The sequence below is a fragment of the Hippopotamus amphibius genome, chromosome 2 (assembly GCF_030028045.1).
Source record: "Hippopotamus amphibius kiboko isolate mHipAmp2 chromosome 2, mHipAmp2.hap2, whole genome shotgun sequence".
In the NCBI taxonomy this organism is placed as follows: domain Eukaryota; kingdom Metazoa; phylum Chordata; class Mammalia; order Artiodactyla; family Hippopotamidae; genus Hippopotamus; species Hippopotamus amphibius.
Window position 1 is genome coordinate 186825777 of NC_080187.1, and position 17627 is coordinate 186843403.

The 17627-nt window shown below is 39.6% G+C and overlaps 1 protein-coding gene, 1 non-coding gene and 1 pseudogene across 8 annotated transcripts in view; 1 reads left to right on the top strand and 2 right to left on the bottom strand.

The window, feature by feature from the left end:
- TP53BP1 (tumor protein p53 binding protein 1) overlaps window positions 1-2711 on the bottom strand; it is an 83535-nt gene extending 80824 nt beyond the window's left edge. For all 7 annotated transcript variants that reach the window (XM_057721900.1, XM_057721905.1, XM_057721901.1 and 4 more), the window contains exons 1-4: window positions 2576-2711; window positions 1819-2003; window positions 1530-1623; window positions 1240-1324 (exon numbers count right to left, since the gene is read on the bottom strand). In XM_057721900.1, coding sequence (XP_057577883.1) covers window positions 1240-1324; window positions 1530-1623; window positions 1819-2003; window positions 2576-2582 — 371 coding nt within the window. In that variant the 5' untranslated portion in view covers window positions 2583-2711. The remainder of the gene's footprint in view (window positions 1-1239; window positions 1325-1529; window positions 1624-1818; window positions 2004-2575) is intronic.
- A 7951-nt stretch (window positions 2712-10662) lies between these two features.
- Window positions 10663-10783, top strand: LOC130847452 (5S ribosomal RNA; annotated as a pseudogene).
- A 3875-nt stretch (window positions 10784-14658) lies between these two features.
- LOC130847257 (small nucleolar RNA SNORD88) lies at window positions 14659-14751 on the bottom strand. The gene has a single exon (XR_009052040.1). It is a non-coding gene; the product is annotated as a small nucleolar RNA SNORD88 (small nucleolar RNA).
- Between the last annotated feature and the right edge of the window lie 2876 nt (window positions 14752-17627).

The window sequence follows — 17627 nt, forward strand, 5'->3', positions numbered from 1 at the left end:
TCCTTTGATCTTAGGAGAACTGGGGAGTTGAGCAGTAAAAAAGAAAGAGAGGGACTTCCCTGGCAGTGCAGTAGTTAAGAACCCACCTGCCAATGCAGGGGACACGGGTTCGAGTCCTGGTCCAGGAAGATCCCACATGCCGAGGAGCAACTAAGCCCATGTGCCACAACTACTGAGCCCACATGCTGCAAATACTGAAGCCCACGCGCCTAGAGCCTGTGCGCCACAAGAGAAGCCACCGCACTGAGAAGCCTGCGCACTGCAAGGAAGAGTAGCCCCCACTCACCACAACTAGACAAAGCCCGCACACAGCAACGAAGACCCATCGCAGCCAAAAATAAATAAATAAATAAAATAAGAAATAAGTTTTTAAAAAGAAAAAAAAGGAAAGAGAGGCACTTGACTCAGAAGGACTCAAAGCCCAGCTCTGTCACTTACTAGCAATGTACCCTAGAGTAAGTTTTTTAACTTCTTTGCCCAACACTTTCCCTGTGCTAAGTAACGGAAGTAATATAATGTGTTTATTGTACAGCTGCTTTAAGGATGAAATTAAATGGCTGAATATATCAAACATCCAATCTAATGCCTAACATAGAGGATAAATGCAATAAATGGACAATGTAAAGATACACAGGAGGGGGCTTCCTAGGTGGCGCAGTGGTTAAGAATCCGCCTGCCAATGCAGAGGTCACAGGTTCGATCCCAGCTCCAGGAAGATCCCACATCCCACATGCCGCGGAGCAACTAAGCCCGTGTGCCCAAAAAAAAAAAAAAAAAAAACTTCCTAAAAACTTCCTATAAAGATACACAGGAGACAAAGTAACAACTGAATACTGTTTAGGGTATGAATTAAACATTCTTGGTCTAAAACTGGTAAGGTTCTTTGGTTGGTAGGTAGAAACCATGCCTAACTGTTTTGATAATATACCTAAATATTTTTTGATGATTTTTTCTACTAATAAGTCATATCCAAACTAAGAACGAGGAATGTTTGTTTCACATGCACAAGATAGATCACATTTTGAATAATGTAGGTGTAAAAAAAATGTTACCACCTTCACAAAAGAGACTCCAGCTATCAGCACCAATAGAATGCTAGTTAATACAATTCTCAAATCCCACTCCCTCATTCACAAAAATAAGATGAATCCTTGTATCCATGGGATGAGACAACAGGTACAGATAAAAGAACTGATCCACTAATAACATTTAAATAAATTCCTTCAAACACTAGTATACCTGCTTGTCCTATTTGGCTGAGGCAACTGTTCAATGACTTGACTGATGGAACCACATGTGTCCAAATGAGAAGAATCCATAGACTCTGAAAAAAATAATTGGGTATTAGCACAAAAGGCATTTATCACTAAACTTTAACACAAATTCAGGAATGTAGACAATACCAATCTAATCAGCTACGTTAGAAAACCAACCTTTTGAGTACCTACTATGCACCAGACACTGTGCTAGACTTCCTTACATACATCCACTTAGCTCCAATAAGAGCACCTTTGCAAAAGGGACCTCACCTGAAGCTTTGTTTTCTTTCAGATGTTCACTGAAGCCACTATTACTGTCTCCTTGTTCTTCTCCAGCTGTTTGTTCAGTACTGGACACAACATCCTAGAAAATATACATACATAATATACCCACTATATACGAAATAATCCAAATTGAGGCATATTCCTGTGAAAATGCTGATTTCATTTTCTAACCAACTTTATCCAAAAGATAGTCATCTCCTAAGTACTTACATTTGCAGGTTGGTCTAGATTAGGGTAAAAAAAAAAATCTACTCAATCATTTCCTATCACTCACCAACACAGGGTTCTCTTTGTGTGTCTGTAGATTAGGAAGGTGTCGAGATAGCACACTGAAGTGAGAACCAGAATCATCCTCTAGAACCTGGCTTTCAGGCTGAGAATCTTCAATTATCAGGCAAGGGGTGTCTTGCTGAGAGAAATCTGAATCCAACTGACTTCCAGTAGGGTCCATCTGCTCCCCTGGAATGGAATAACAAAAGATCAGTTCTGTGTAACCTACTATCCATCCTCACGCAGTTTGAGCTTAAATAATGAGGCGGAAGTACAAGACGTGGAAAAGGGGACCAGCGTACGACTCTTCCAATTAGAACATTATAATCGCTGCAAGCACTTTCCTATCTTACGTCCCAAGGCCCGATTTCCTCGTTATTTACAATCAGCCTGCCTATCCTTCTCTCCCCCTTCCATCACCTTCCCGGAGACACCCTTTCCCCTCCTTCCTAACCTCTTCTCTCCCCGCCCCTTTTTCCATCCCCCACAACTCTCCATACGTCCTTCTGGTGCCTCCACCGCACCCCAAAAGGCTTCTCTGTAATCTCTGCTAGTCTGAACCCCTACAGCCCTTCACGCTTCCTCACGACCACCCAGTCTTCCTAGCTAGGGCTACCCCACCCCCTCCTCAGGGCCCTCCAACCCTTTCCCCGTCACAGCCGCCATGCTTGCCACCCCGCCCCCTCCGGTCTGCCATCCCTTCAGGTCCGAAACCCAAGTCTTCAGGGCCGACTACTCCCCCACTTTTCTCCAAACAGTACCAGGCATCCCAGCGGGAGCTCCCTCGCGCTCGTGCTAGAAATCTCCGCAAGCTCCCCAGGTCCCTCCAGCTCGATCCCCAGGTCGCCGCTGTAGCCACCGCCGCCACCGGCCGCGAACTCCCCCTTTCCCGTCGCGTCACGCAGTATCGGCTCGCCCATTCGCTGATGCTGCCCGCCACTCAAGAAAGCCTGTGGATGATTGGTTGCTGAGGCGTGGTGCCCCGCCCCACGTAAGAAAAAGGAACACGGCGGCGTGTTTCCATGGCAGCCTGGACGTTGCAGGCCCTCCTTTCTAGTACAGCCAGAGAATGACAGTATCCTTGAACCCAAGGGACCTTGAGAGGGCGTGAAATAGATTCCCCTGCCTCCAAGACGGTTGCTTGTACCACTACTCAGACATAAGAGAAAAGACCAATCGTTCATGGGCCTATGGTTCATGCACCATAAGGCCCTTTCTCTCACCCTCTTCCGTGGAAAACGAGAGGGTTTCCTGGCTTTCTAATAAAAGGGCAAAGTAGATCCAGGATGGCTAGAATTTCAGAGCTGGTGAAACTGAAGAAAGAGAGGATTCTTTGGGGTTTACCGGGTCAATCAGGATCCGTTTTGTAGGCCTCTACCTGAGTTCAAGGGCTTCACATTACGTTTCTGCCAGTTCTTTAAAAAATTAAATAAAATTTTTTTCCATTTACATTGTCTGAGGGCCCCTGTAAGCCATATTTTTCTCCATTACCCTTTCCAGTCTGGAACGTCGTAGTTCAAGCTTCACATTTGCTTATCGTTGACCTATCTTTCGTGGAGCTGCAGCCTACAGAGACCACAGCTCCAGACATTTTTTGCACCTCCAGTTGAGACAATTGAGCACAGTAACTGTCAGACTCGGCGGTGAGGAGGACAGCTGCCGCCCCTTTAACTAGATGACCTCAAAGATTCCTCCAAGCCTTGAGAGTCTATTATCCTAATTATGGTGCCAGGGTCCTGTAGAGGGTGTGGCAGCTGTGACTTGTATTAATGAAGGAGGCTCCATGAGGAATATGTGGGGGGGGTTGGGGGGGGAGAGGTTTGTTTTTTGTTTTTAAGTGGTGGTTGGATCTGGGGTGGAATTCTAGCCAGAGCAGCTGTAGATAGGAAAAGCACCTAGCATACTGCCAGGCATATACATAGTAGGCATTTAATAGGAAGTAGTTTTCTCTCTCTACCTCAGGCTCGGAATGACTTAAGCATAGCCCAACCATGATTCTCCAATTCTGAAAATACCCAATTCAACACTTGATATAGGCCAAGCTGAACTGGAGCCTTCTACCAACCAATCTTCTCCCTGCTGTTGTAAATTACATTGATCATATTTTCCAAACCAAAAATCAAAGCATGTCATCTGAGTATATGTTACTTATGAGAACAAAAAGACAGACTCTTTGAAACGAAACTGTCCTGTAAAACCTAGAATCTATTGTTGCTATAACTAGAATATAATTAGGGTCCCCAGAATGTTTTATTAGTGGAGCAAAAAGTGGAACGGAGCACATAGAGACACATCCCACTTCTTAATCTTGAAATCATTTATAATTGACTACTCTCTTACCCGCCCGCCCATGCTGAAGACCAGTGACCGAATAAATTTAATCCTAAAAAAACCTGGTAAGGTCAATATTGACTAAACTAGGTAGACAAAGGGAATTCATCTGCTAGATTCAAGACAGCACAATAAGGTCCTGCTGTAGGCAAATCTTGACCTTGATTCCCACAAAAATTCCCCAAGTCACTATATTTTTGCCCTTCTCTGTCCTGCTATTGCATTTACCATCTCCAGGAAAGACATAAATAAGTAGACATTCTTGATTATTTGACAAACAACTGTATGTGTTTGTCAAAACATAAAATTCTACACTAAAAAGGATAAATTAAACCTCAATAAGCATAACTAAAAATAAATAGATAAATAAATGAGTCTGAGCCATTTCCATTACTAAATAAAACAAGAGCCTTAAAAAAAAACTGTGAAGAAAAACTGTGAATTCCTTGTTAAGTAGGATGATAAGTTAATCATTAAATTACCCAAAAAGATCAGAAAATGCAGGCAGAATGGTTACCCACTGAGGCTGTGACTGATTACAGTTAGGTGAGCCAAAGGCCTTTATTGACTCTTAGACTGCAAAGGTCCATCAGCATAATTGCCTATCTACAGGTGCTTCTTTACCTAGGCCACCTCCAAGGAATCTGATCTACCTCTAAAGTCCTACCAGACTAGAAAATTCCATCAGACCCTATGGTAACTCACTTTGAAGTTTAACAAACCTTATTGTCAGAAATGTTTCTTCTAATCATCTAACCTAAATTCTTTATTCTAGAATTTAAAGCCACTTCCACTCATACTGTCTTTAACTGGTCATTTTAAAAGCTAGCAAATTCTCCTAAGACTGGGATCATCTCACCTGATCTAATAATTCTAGTAATCAAACAATGAACATAAATACTACATACTTAGTTTGACAGTCTTTTTCTCAGGTCTCCTCATAGACTTCTCTAAGTAAAAGAAGGTCAGATGGTTTAATCCTACCTCACAGACACTATTCACCAACCTTTACATTTGCTTCATGGTTTTCCTCTGGAAATGCATAGTTTTGAAGCTCAGTGGCAAAGAACTTTACTGAGGATAAGTACTAAATTTAATGATAAACTATTACATATCCCTTTTAAGCTGCAATATTAAAGCATTAAAAACTGACTTGTATTTAACACAGAATTGATTCTGATCCCTAGGCTGCCTTCTCTTGCACTTGGACCTACACAATCATGCCCAGTCATATACCAATGATATAATTTATTATTAACATGCATTACATTTTTACTAAGTGGCAGGCATTGTGCTCTGTTTTACATTCATTATTTCACCTAAAAAGCTTTATAACTCTTTGAGGGTTACAGATGAGGACGCTAAGGCTTAGAGAGGTGACATGATTTGCACGATGTCTCAGAATCTGTAAGAATCCAGTCTGTCTAACTGCAGAGGTTTTATATATCTATGATTGAGGAGGAACAGTAACCAAGAAATGGCAAAACAGTTGGTATAGAACTTTTTTTATTTTAGGGTGTATTTTTACTTGAATACTAAATATGGGTGTCTCTAGTGTCTAGAAATTCGTAAACATTAAAATAATACAGGGGGACTTCCTAGGTGGCGCAGTGGTAAAGAATCTGCCTGCCAATGCAGGGGACACGGGTTCGAGCCCTGCCCTGGGAAGATTCCACATGCCATGGAGCAACTAAGCCCGTGTGCCACAACTATTGAGCCTGTGCTCTAGAGCCCATGAGCCACAACTACTGAGCCCATGTGCCACAACTATTGAAGCCCATGAACCTAGAGCCCGTGCTCTACAACAAGAGAAACCACTACAATGAGGAGCCTGCGCACCACAATGAAGAGTAGCCCCCACTCGCAGCAACTAGAGAAAGCCCGTGGGCAGCAACAAAGACCCAATGCAGCCAATAAATTTAATTAATTAATTAATTAAAAAATAATAATAATATGGGGGCTTCCCTGGTAGCACAGTGGTTAAGAACCACCTGCCAATGCAGGGGACATGGGTTCAATCCCTGGTCCAGGAAGATCCCCCATGCCATGGAGCAACTAAGCCCGTGTGCCACAACTACTGAGCCTGTGCTCTAGAGCCCGTGAGCCATAACTAATGAGCCCACCTGTCACAACTACTGAAGCCTGCACATCTAGAGCTCATGCTCCACAGCAAGAGAAGCCACCGCAATGAGAAGCCTGTGCACGACAACGAAGAGTAGCTCCTGTTCGCCACAACTAGAGAGAGCCCACACGCAGTAACGAAGACCCAAGACAGCCAATAAATTTTTTAAAAAATTGTTTTAATTAAAAAATAAATACAAAGAAAACAGAGGAGCAAAATGAAAAGTTGTCAATTCCACATCCTTATGAGGAAGCTAAGTCAACAAAGAAGTTGATGACATGATTAAAATATGAAAGCAAATTGCCTAAGGTAGTCAATAATTGCCTTTGATACTGTCTTAACTTCTTAACTCCTGGCTGATATGCTTAATAGGTAACTACAATCCCTGCAATGGAAGAAATCCTAACTGGTCTATATCTTACCTCTACAGAACATCCTTCTGTTAATATTAAGTAAAATTTTTATTTTGAAAAAAAATCTCAGAGCAACAGAATAATTACAAAAATAGTATAATAAAAAAAACAGTATGGGGCTCCCCTGGTGGCACAGTGATTAAGAATCTGCCTGCCAATGCAGGAGACACGGGTTCGATCCCTGGTCCAGGAAGATCCCACATGCTGCGGAGCAATTAAGCCCGTGCGCCACAACTACTGAGCCTGTGCTCTAGAGCCCGCAAGCCACAACTACTGAGCCCACATGCTGCAACTACTGAAGCCCACGAGCCTAGAGCCCATGCTCTGCAACAAGAGAAGCCACCGCAATGAGAGGCCTGTGCACCGCAAGGAAGAGTAGCCCCCGCTCTCCACAACTAGAAAAGGCCATGGGCAGCAATGAAGACACAACGCAGCCAAAAATAAAATAAATAATTTTAAAAATAAGTAAATAAAAACTTTATAAAAACCCAAAAAAACAGTATAATAATCTCTCACAAACCCTTTCACCTAGATTCACATGTTGTTAACATTTTGTCACATGGCTCCTGTTCATTTTTTTATTGTGGTAAAATATACATAACATGACATTTACTGCTTTAACCATTTTTAAATGCATGGTTTAGTGGCATTAAGTACATTGATGTGCGACCATCACCATCATCCACCCCCAGAACCTTTTTATCTTCCCAAACTAAAACTCTGTGCCCATTCAACATTTATTTCCCCATTCCCCTCTCCCTCCAGCCCTTGACAACCACCATTCTGCTTTCTGTCTCTATGAATTTGACTCCTCTGGGCACCTCATACAAATGGACTCATACAACATTTGTCCTTTTGTGTCTGGCTTATTTCACTTAGCATATCCCCAAGGCATATCTGTGTTGTGATCTCAGTAGCCTGAGTAATACCCCGTGTGGGTGTATATCACATTCTGTTCCTCATCCTTGTTTATTTAACCAACTCTCCAAATAACTATAATACAGGATACAATAAAAGTGTTACAGGAATGCAGAGAAGAAAGAAATCAAAAGAAGGAATTTTAGTCATGTGGTACTGATGAATATTTATTGAGCATTTACTGTGTTCTAAGCTCTATTTACTCTCACTGCTTTCTTGATCTCATCCAGTCTCATTGCTGTAACTACCATTTGTATACCAATGACTCCCAACTTTGTATCTCCAGCCAAGACCTCTCTCCCAAATCCTGAACTTATACACCTAACAGCCTATTCAATATCTCCATTTGGATGTCCAATTGACATCTCAAACTTGACATGCTTAAAACTGAACTCATCATTTCTGTCAAATCTGCTCCACTTGCAGCCATCCCCATCTCAGTCAATGGCAACTTCATCCCTCCTGCTGTTTATAACAAAAAGCGTGGAGACTTTTTTTTAATAGGAAAGAAAAAATAACCCATGTATTTATCATTCAACTTTAACAATTATCAACAAATGCTCAATCTTTTTTAAAAATTTATTTTATTTAAGTATACTTGATTTACAGTGTTGTGTTAATGTCTACTGTATAGCAAAGTGATTCAGTTATACACATATACACATTCTTTTTCATATTTTTTCATTATGATTTAATTGCAGGATATCAAATACAATTCCCTCTGCTATACAGTAGGACTTTGTTGTTTATCCATTCTCTATATAATAGTTTGCACCTACTAATCCTAAACTCCCAACCTATCCCTCCCCATCCCCCATCCTTGGCAACCACAAGTCTGTTCTCTATATCTGTGAGTCTCTGTTTTGTAGGTAAGTTCATTTGTGTCATATTTTAGAGTCCACATATAAGTGACATCATATGGTATTTGTCTTTCTCTTTCTGACTTACTTCACTTAGTATAATAATCTCCAGGTCCATCCATGCTGCTGCAAATGGCATTATTTCACTCTTTTTTTATATTCCATTACACGTATGTACCACATCTTTATCCATTCATTTGTTGATAGACATTTCAGTTGTTTCTATGTCTTGGGTATTGTAAAGAGTGCAGCAGTGAACACTGGGGTGCATGTATCTTTTCGAATTACAGTTTTTTCCGAATATATGCCCAGGAATGGGGTTGCTGGGTCATATAGCAACTCTATTTTTAGTTTTTTGAGGAACCTCCATACTGTTTTTCACAGTTGCACCACCTTACATCCCCATCAACAGTGTAGGAGGGTTCCCTTTTATCCATGCCCTCTCCAGCAATAAATGCCCAATCTTGTTTGAACTATATCCCCACCCACTTCCCCTCAACTGATTGTTTCTAAGACAATCCCAGACATCATATCCTTTCATCCACAAATACTTGTATGTGTGTTAAATATAAAGAATCTTTTAAACATAACAACATTAACACACATTTAAAGAAAATTAACAGTAATTTTTTAATGTTATCAAATATATAGTGTTTGTTTCTCCAATTGTCTCATAATTTTTTTTTAATTCCAAACAAGGTTTACACTTTATATTTGCATGATACTTACCTTAGGCCTCTTTTAATCTGTAAATTCTCCTCTTTTTTATTTCCTGCAATTTATTTATTTGTTGATGAAACCAAATCATTTGTTCTGTAAAATTTCCAACTTTGTGGATTTTTCTGATTGCACTCCTGTGGTATTATTTAAAATATTTTCCTTTTTATTTTTTTATACATGGGCAAATAGGTATACTTGTTCAGATTTATGTTCCTTTTTTTTTTTTTGGCAAGAATAACTGGTACCATAAACTTCCTATTGCATCTCATCAGGAGGCATATAACATCTGGTTTAAAGTATTTTTGTTCTGTCACAATTTATTAATAGGTTCAAACATTACCTCTTTTTACTTGATAGTTTAGCAGTCATTGGAAATTATTACCTAGCTGCATTATTTCACTAGGGGCTATAAAAAAGTGATATTCTAATTTTAGCACACTAATTCATTTACTAGCTGCAATTTTTCTACAAATAAGAACTTTCCCTTCATCAAATATTTGATTACCTAAGGAATGGCAGGATAAATGTTTGATTCTTTCCTTTGATTTACTAGTTTTCAAAATAATGAGTTGAGGGTCTCCATGTAATAGAGAATAGTTTTCTAAATAATGAGGTTCTCCAGCACACTCCAAAGATGACTTATGAGACTTTTGTTTTTAGTATCACTATGAACTATGGGTTTTAACATATTTGGTGTGTACTTCAACCCACTGCAATTACTGTTCATTTTGAAATGTATATTGTCCCATCTTTGGACTGTGGAAGTCCTTTCAGTTTAGCTACAGAGTTCTTTCGACATGATTCCAGTAGTTTTGGATAGCTTCCTTGCTTTTTGGTATAACAAGATGTTCCAGGTTCATCTTATTTCCTGCCCCAGATCTAGAATCAGATGTTTCTCTAAGAAGCCTTGGTTCATTTACTAGTAAATGGCATTTAAAGACCACAATTTGGATGGTTGGATGTTTACTGCTACTAAGTTGGTCATTGTTTTTCTAACTAAATTTTAGGACTTCAGGGATTTTATCCAACTTTCTTGATTTTTTATTTGTATCTCTTTCTAGTAAAATCCACATCTTGGTTCCTGATAATATTAGCACCATTTATTTATTTTCTTTATTCTATTACATATATAAAACCATTTCTGAAAAAAAAAAAACCAATATTATTACTAATGAGTAATGAAAACAGTTTAACATTTTTTTGCAGGTTATTTCTTTCCTTAGGGTATATCCCATAAAAATGTACAGTAAAGATGTACGCTACAACATGCATGAATCTTGAGGACATTATGCTAAGTGAAATAAGACAGTCACAAGAAGACAAATATTATGTGATTCCACTCATATAAGGTATTTAGAGTAGTCAAGATCAGAGAGAGAGAATGTCAAATGGTGGTTATCAGGGACTGGGGCAGGGGAGGGGGTTGGGAGTTATTGTTTAATGAGTATGGAGTTTCCATTTTACAAGATAAAAAGAAGTATAGAGTCTATGGCCACACCACCCTGAGTGTGCCTGATCTCATCTGATCTCAGAGAAGTTAAGCAGGGTTGGGCCTGGTTAGCACTGGGATGGGAGACCACCTGGGAATGCTGAGTTCTGTAGGCTTAAAAAAAAAGGGGGGGGGGCGGGGGGGAGACTCTGGAGATGGATGGTGGCGATGGTTCCACAACATTATGGACATATTTAATATCACTAAACTGTACACTTAAAATGGTTAAAATGGTAAATTTTATATGTATTTTACCACAATAAAATTTCTTTGAAAAAAAATATACCAGTTAGGGACTTCCCTGGTGGTCCAGTGGTTAAGACTCCACGCTCCCAATGCAGGATGCCCAGGGTTCGATCCCTGGTTGGGGAACTAAGATATCACATACTGCAACAAAGCCCACACACCACAACTAGAAAAGCCCGCAAGTCACAATGAAGACCCGGCAGCCAAAAAAAAAATATATATATATACACACACATAGTTAAACTATTATATTTTAGTCATTTGAAAGAATTCTATCAATTTAATACACAGCTTAATTTATTTCACTTTGATTTTTATTTTTAGTGACTACTTTCTTCTTTTTGAGTTTTTATTGAGGTAAAATTTAAATACAGTGAAATGCACAGCTCTTAGCTATATAATTTGATGAGTTTTGACAAATATAAACATCTATTAAACTTATATACCAATGAAGATATAAAACATTTTCCTCACTCCAGAGAGTTTTTCATGGCAACTATATTCTAATTTCTATCACTATATATTAGTTTTGCCTGCTCAACAATTTTATATAAATGGAATCATACAGTACGTAGTCTTTTGTATCCAACTTCTTTGCTCAATACAACACTTCTGAGATTCATCCATGTTGTTGCATGTATCAGCTCAGTAGTATTCTATTGTATATGTGTTCCACAATGTTTATCAATTAACCTATTGATGGATATTTGGGTTGCTCTGGACCATTATAAATAAAGCTCCCATGAAGATTCATAAATAAGTCTTTTGTGAACATACATTTGCATTTCTTTTGGGCTGATATCCAGGAGTAGAACTGCTGGGTCATAGGATAGGTATTTGTTTAACTTTATAAGAAACTGACAAACAGTTTTCCAAAATGGTTGTATAATTTTATACTCCCACTAAAACATATGAGAGTTTCAGGTGCTGCACATCCTCACTAACATTTGGTATTGTTAATGTGAAGTAGTATCTCATTGTGCTTTTCAGTAAACTTTATCACTTATGTACAATAAAATGTGCCTGTTTTAAGCGTAGAGTTTGATGAGTTCAACAAATGTATATATGGTGTAACTACTTCAGGTATAGCACAATTTCAAAACCCCAAATTCCTTTGTATCTCTATGCAATCAATTCCCATCCCCTCCCTAGCCCCAGTAACCATTTATTTGCTCTCTATCACTATAGATAAGTTTTTCCCATTCACATAAATTTATTCATGCAGTATGTACTTGTGGTGACCATGAATATGCACCACTGAAATCTTCTTTCAGACAGTATATTTGGTTGATGATCCCACCTGCTGCCACTCTAGATCTACTCCCACATTTGCATCAAAGCCACACTTCCATAGGCTAATCTCAGCCAATGCCAGAGAACAGTAGGGCTACAAAGGCAGGCCCAATCCTATGAAAAAAAAGAGATTCTTCCAACAGATACTTTGACTTGAAAAATCTTCATTAGCCTAGCCAAACCTTTCTTGGACCTATGTTGTATAAGACTCTTCCTTTCCAATGCTCATTCCTTTCCTTTCTCCTTCCACAAATATCAGACCTGTATCTTGGTCTGAAGCTCTCTCTGCCTTCCCCTGATCTCTCCCTGTGGTGGTTTTCTTTTTTTAATAAATTTATTTATTTATTTTATTGGCTGTGTTGGGTCTTTTTTGCTGTGCGTGGGCTTTCTTTTTAGTTGTGGTGAGTGGGGGCTACTCTTCGTTGTGGTGTGCGGCCTCCTCATTGCTGTGGCTTCTCTTGTGGAGCACGGGCTCTAGGCGCGTGGGCTTCAGTAGTTGTGGCACATGGACTCAATAGTTGTGGTTCATGGGCTCTAAAGTGCAGGCTCAATAGTTGTGGCGCATGGGTTTAGTTGCTCCGCGACATGTGGGATCTTCCTGGAGCAGGGATCGAACCCATGTCCCCTGCATTGGCAGGCAGATTCTCAACCACTGTGCCACCTAGGAAGCCCCTGTGGTGGTTTAAAATATACCCACAAATTCAGTGACACTCCCTTCAAAAGGTAGAGCCAGTTTCCTTCCTCTTGAGAGTGGACTAGATTCAGCCACTTGCTTCTAATAAATAAAACAAGACAGAAGTGATGATACTTAACTTCCAACACTATGTCATAAAAGCCCATTGTAGCTCCCTCCTTACTTTCTTGGTTCACTTGCTCTAGGAGAAGTCAGCTGCCATGTCATGAGGACACTCAAGTAGACCTATGGAGTTTCCTACATGGTGAGGAGTTGAGGTTTCCTGCAATAGCCATGTGAATGAGCCATCTTGGAAGCAGATTATCCAGCCTCGGTCAAGCCTTCAGATTACTGTAATCCCAACTGACATCTTGACTGTAACCTCATGGGAAATCCTAAGCCAAAACCACTCACCTAATTGCTCCTGGGTTTCAGATCCTTAGAAAACAATGAGATTTTCTAAGGATAATAAATAAATTTTCTAAATGATATAATAAATATTTGTTATTTTAGGCTGCTAAATTTTGGAGTAATTTGTTTCAAAGCAATAGATTACCAAGATACTCCACCAATAAATCTCTTGCACATCTAATCACATCTTGGTATCTACCTCTCAGGAGACCAATAAAATATTCTTTTGTATTTTGTTTCTTTTGTTTCAGCATAATGTTTTTTTATTTTTCATCTATGTTGTGTATATTTGTAGTTTCTTTTTATAGCTGAGTAGTATTCTATTGCATGAAGGTAACACAATTTGTTTATCCATTTTCCTATTGATGGATGGGTTGTTTCCAGGTTTTGGCTATTATGAATAAGGTTGCTATGAACAACTATCACAAATCTCTTCGTGGACATATATGTGTTGATTTTCCTTGGGTAAATGCCTAGGAATGGAATTTCTAGGTCTAGATGTTTAGTTTTATAAGAAACTTCCAAATACTTTTATAAAGTAATTATAACATTTTATACTACTATTGGCAGTATATGAGAGTCTTATTTGTTCCATATCCTTGCTAACATTTGGTGTTATTGGTCTTTTAATTTTTGCCATTTTGTGGATAAGTGATGTTACATTGTGGCTTAAATTGTTGTTGCTGCTGTTGTTGTTGTTTGTTTTCTGTCAGGCTGTGCGGCTTGCGGGGATCTCAGTTCCTTGACCAGGGATCGAAGCTGGGCCATGGCAGTGAACCACTAAGCCGCTGGGGACTCCCCACTGTGGTTTTAATTTGCATTTCCTTAGGACTAATGATGTTAAACACTTTTCATGTACTTATTGGTCATTTGTATATCATCTTTTGTGAAAATCCATTCAAATTGCTTGTCCACTTTATAATTGGGTTGTCTTTTTCTAATTCATTTGTAGGAGATTTTTAAAAATATATTCTGGAACAGGTTATTTGTCAGACTGGTCATTTTGATTTAATTTTGTTTTATACTTATGTAAAACACTTATATGATTCCAATATAAAATTCACAAAATAAGATAAATTCAAAAAGTCTACCTTCCATCCTTGGCTGCCTTACAGTTTGTTTCTTCTTTCCTCCTACAGGTAACTTTTGAAAATTTTTTGGTTTATCTTTGGAGTCACTATTTACTCTCTTTCTCTCTCACTCCCCATTTGATGAGGCAGGAAATCAGAGTGCCCTTACCTTTAAAATACTGTGTCAGCATCCTACCATCTCCACTGACATTGCTCTGATCTGAGCTACATCATTGCTCACCCAGATTACTGCAAGTCCCCTGACTGGTTTCCCACTTTATTATTATTATTTTTAACCAGGGTCCTTAGACCCCCAGATGTCAAAGGTCCTGGAGGGGGCACTTCATCCTCAAGGGTGATCGGAGTCCAGTGCAAGACATCATGAGAGTGGTTTCCCACTTTAACCCTTACAACCTCTACAGCCTATTCTCAATAGGTGATCCTGCAAAAATCTACATCATGAGCTTCCCTGGTAGCGCATGTTAAGAATCCATCCGCCTGCCAATGTAGGGAACATGGGTTTGAGCCCTGGTCTGGGAAGATCTCACATGCCATAGAGCAACTAAGCCAGTGTCACGACTACTGACTCTGTGCTCTAGAGCCCGTAAGCCACAACTACTGCCCACGGCTCTAGGGCCTGTGGGCTACAACTACTGAGACCGAGTGCAGCAACTACTGCAGCCCATGTGACTAGAGCCCATGCTCCACAACAAGAGAAGCCATCGCAATGAGAAGCCTGCACACTGCAACAAAGAGCACCCCCGCTCACCACAACCAGAGAAAGCCCATGTGCAGCAACAAAGATCCAACAAAGCCACAAACAAAACAAAACAAAACAAAAACAAAAAAAAAACCCCACAAAAATCTACATCAAACCATATCACTCCTCTGTTCCAAAGCCTGCATATGTTCCCTATTTCACTCAGAGTAAAAACCAAAGTCCTAACAATGACTACAAGGCCCTATGTGATCTGGCCTCTATTATCTCCAATCTCATCTTCTATTCCTCTTTCTTTCACTTCTCTGCTCCAGCCACAGTGGGCTCCAGCTATGCCTTGAATGTGGCATACTGCTACCTTAGAGACTTTGTGCTGGCCATCCTCTCTGCCCACAAGACTCTCTACCAGATACCCAAATGACCAACCCCCTTACTTCCTTCAAGTCTGCTCAAGTCTCATCTTAATAAGGCCCACCCTGACCAGCCCCTTTAAATTACAACCTTTCCTGCCCCTTCACCATTCTTCCCCATCACCACACCCCACTGCAGCATTCTCAATCACCCTCACCATATTTTTTTCTTTTTTGCTACAGCACTAATCACTTTCTGACACACTATATACGTATTTATTATTTATTATCTGTCTTCCCCACTAGAAAAAAAGCTCCACAAGAGCAGGGATATTTGTGTTTCATTTGCTGGCACACAGTAAGTGCTCAATAAATATCACTGGATGAACGACTTAAAAAATGAATTCTAGGCATGTTCTAAGCATTTAAAAGATTATCCCACTTAACTCTCAAAATAATCCTTAAGGTGGAGTGTTATTACCAGATAAGAAAACTAAAGCACAGAGAGGATGAGCAACTTGCCTAAACTCACACAGTTGGGAAGTCAGTTTCGGAGAAGCAGCTGTTTGAGTTAGGGCATACTCCTTAAAGCCTTTGTGAAATGAGATGGAACCTGATTCCACAAATAAAGTAAATCATAAAGATAAAAATAAATAAATCCCTAGATGAGAATCAAGGGTAACAATGCACTCAAGAAAAGACAGACAGCATGAACAGAAAGTACAAGAATGGCACAGCGAGGATAAACCCAGTGACTTTGCTTTTCCCATTACTTAGGGAACAAATAATTAGGAAAATTATGCAACAAATGTTTATTGTGGGCTTTCTTTGTGTGCTACACACAGTAATAAATGCAAACTTCTCCCCCATCTCAAAATTTTAGAGATTATTTTACTCAGTGCCTCTTTAGAAGTTATTTCACTCAGTGCCTTTGCAGGTAAACCAGCTAGTCATGCTAAGAGGTGACCCTATGGTTGCTGGTATGTACTATGATCATAGTATTTTCCCCAAAAGCCAAGGATAAGCTTCTGACACAGCAATCCTGTAATCCAACACATCTCTCTCTGTGTAAAGAATGCTTTACAGGCAGAACCGAGTACAGGGTGGGAATGTGAGCTGCATACACCTCCTTTTGGATATTTTGGTTGATAAGACCATACAATCCAGCAGAGCAGGCTGGAATTCTACCAAACAAGCTCATATCCTCAGAAAAACTAATGGCATTCATTGGGCTGGCAGGGAGGAGCCAGTATTTTTTCTTTGTGAATTATCAGAGCTGGCTTAAATCCCAAGGAGACCCTAAGCATTGAAAGGATTATGGTACCTTCCTCTCCCACACATGCATGATTCAAGGTGAGTGTAAGTAATTCCAATAAATTCCTGATTTTCTCATGAGGACAACTTCAATAATTTAAATACCAAAAATGAAATTATTTCCACAAAAAATTTAGAGATGCCCCTCCTACTCTGTTAAGCATGTGTATAATTTACCTGTTGGATATTTATCACTATGTATTATGCACTGAGGAAGGTCTGGGGGCAGAGAATCCCATAAGTGGCTTAAACTTAGCCAAGGCTACGATTACCTTTCAAACCACTTACAATCTATAATATCTTCTGCCTTGTGCCCACTTTAGTGCACACCCAAGGAAAGAGTTTATAATAGTGTCTTCCTTTTACACCTCCCCTAACTTCCTTTTTCCGTGATGGATCCTTAGAGACCCCATCCACAGTTCAAGGGTCCTTCATCACAAGTAGTTTGAAAAGCATTGGTTGTAACCACTGTATCTACCAATGCTGTAAGACAAAAGTGTGGAAAAAGCTACAGAATAGGAGAGTTCCCAAAAGATCATACCTGGTCAGTTCGAGGGGTAAACAGTTAAATGAAACGCTACAGTGGGCTCTATAACCACCACCCACTGTTGCAAGAGCCTCAAAATCATGTATATTATAGGTGCTCAACTGGACAGGCCTTTGATTGCTCCTGCCACAGCAAACCATTCCTAAACACAAAATAGGCTTTCATATACTTCACAATTCATGTATAAATGTATTTCTTTAAAGATTTTATTCAGTTTTCTATGCCTTGTACATATGTGCATCAGTGTTCTCTATCTTCAGTTGGAAAATTCTAGAGCATAGATGCTAACACTCCATAGTTTTCTTTTAGTACTATCATAGTCTGTATCTGCAGCTCTA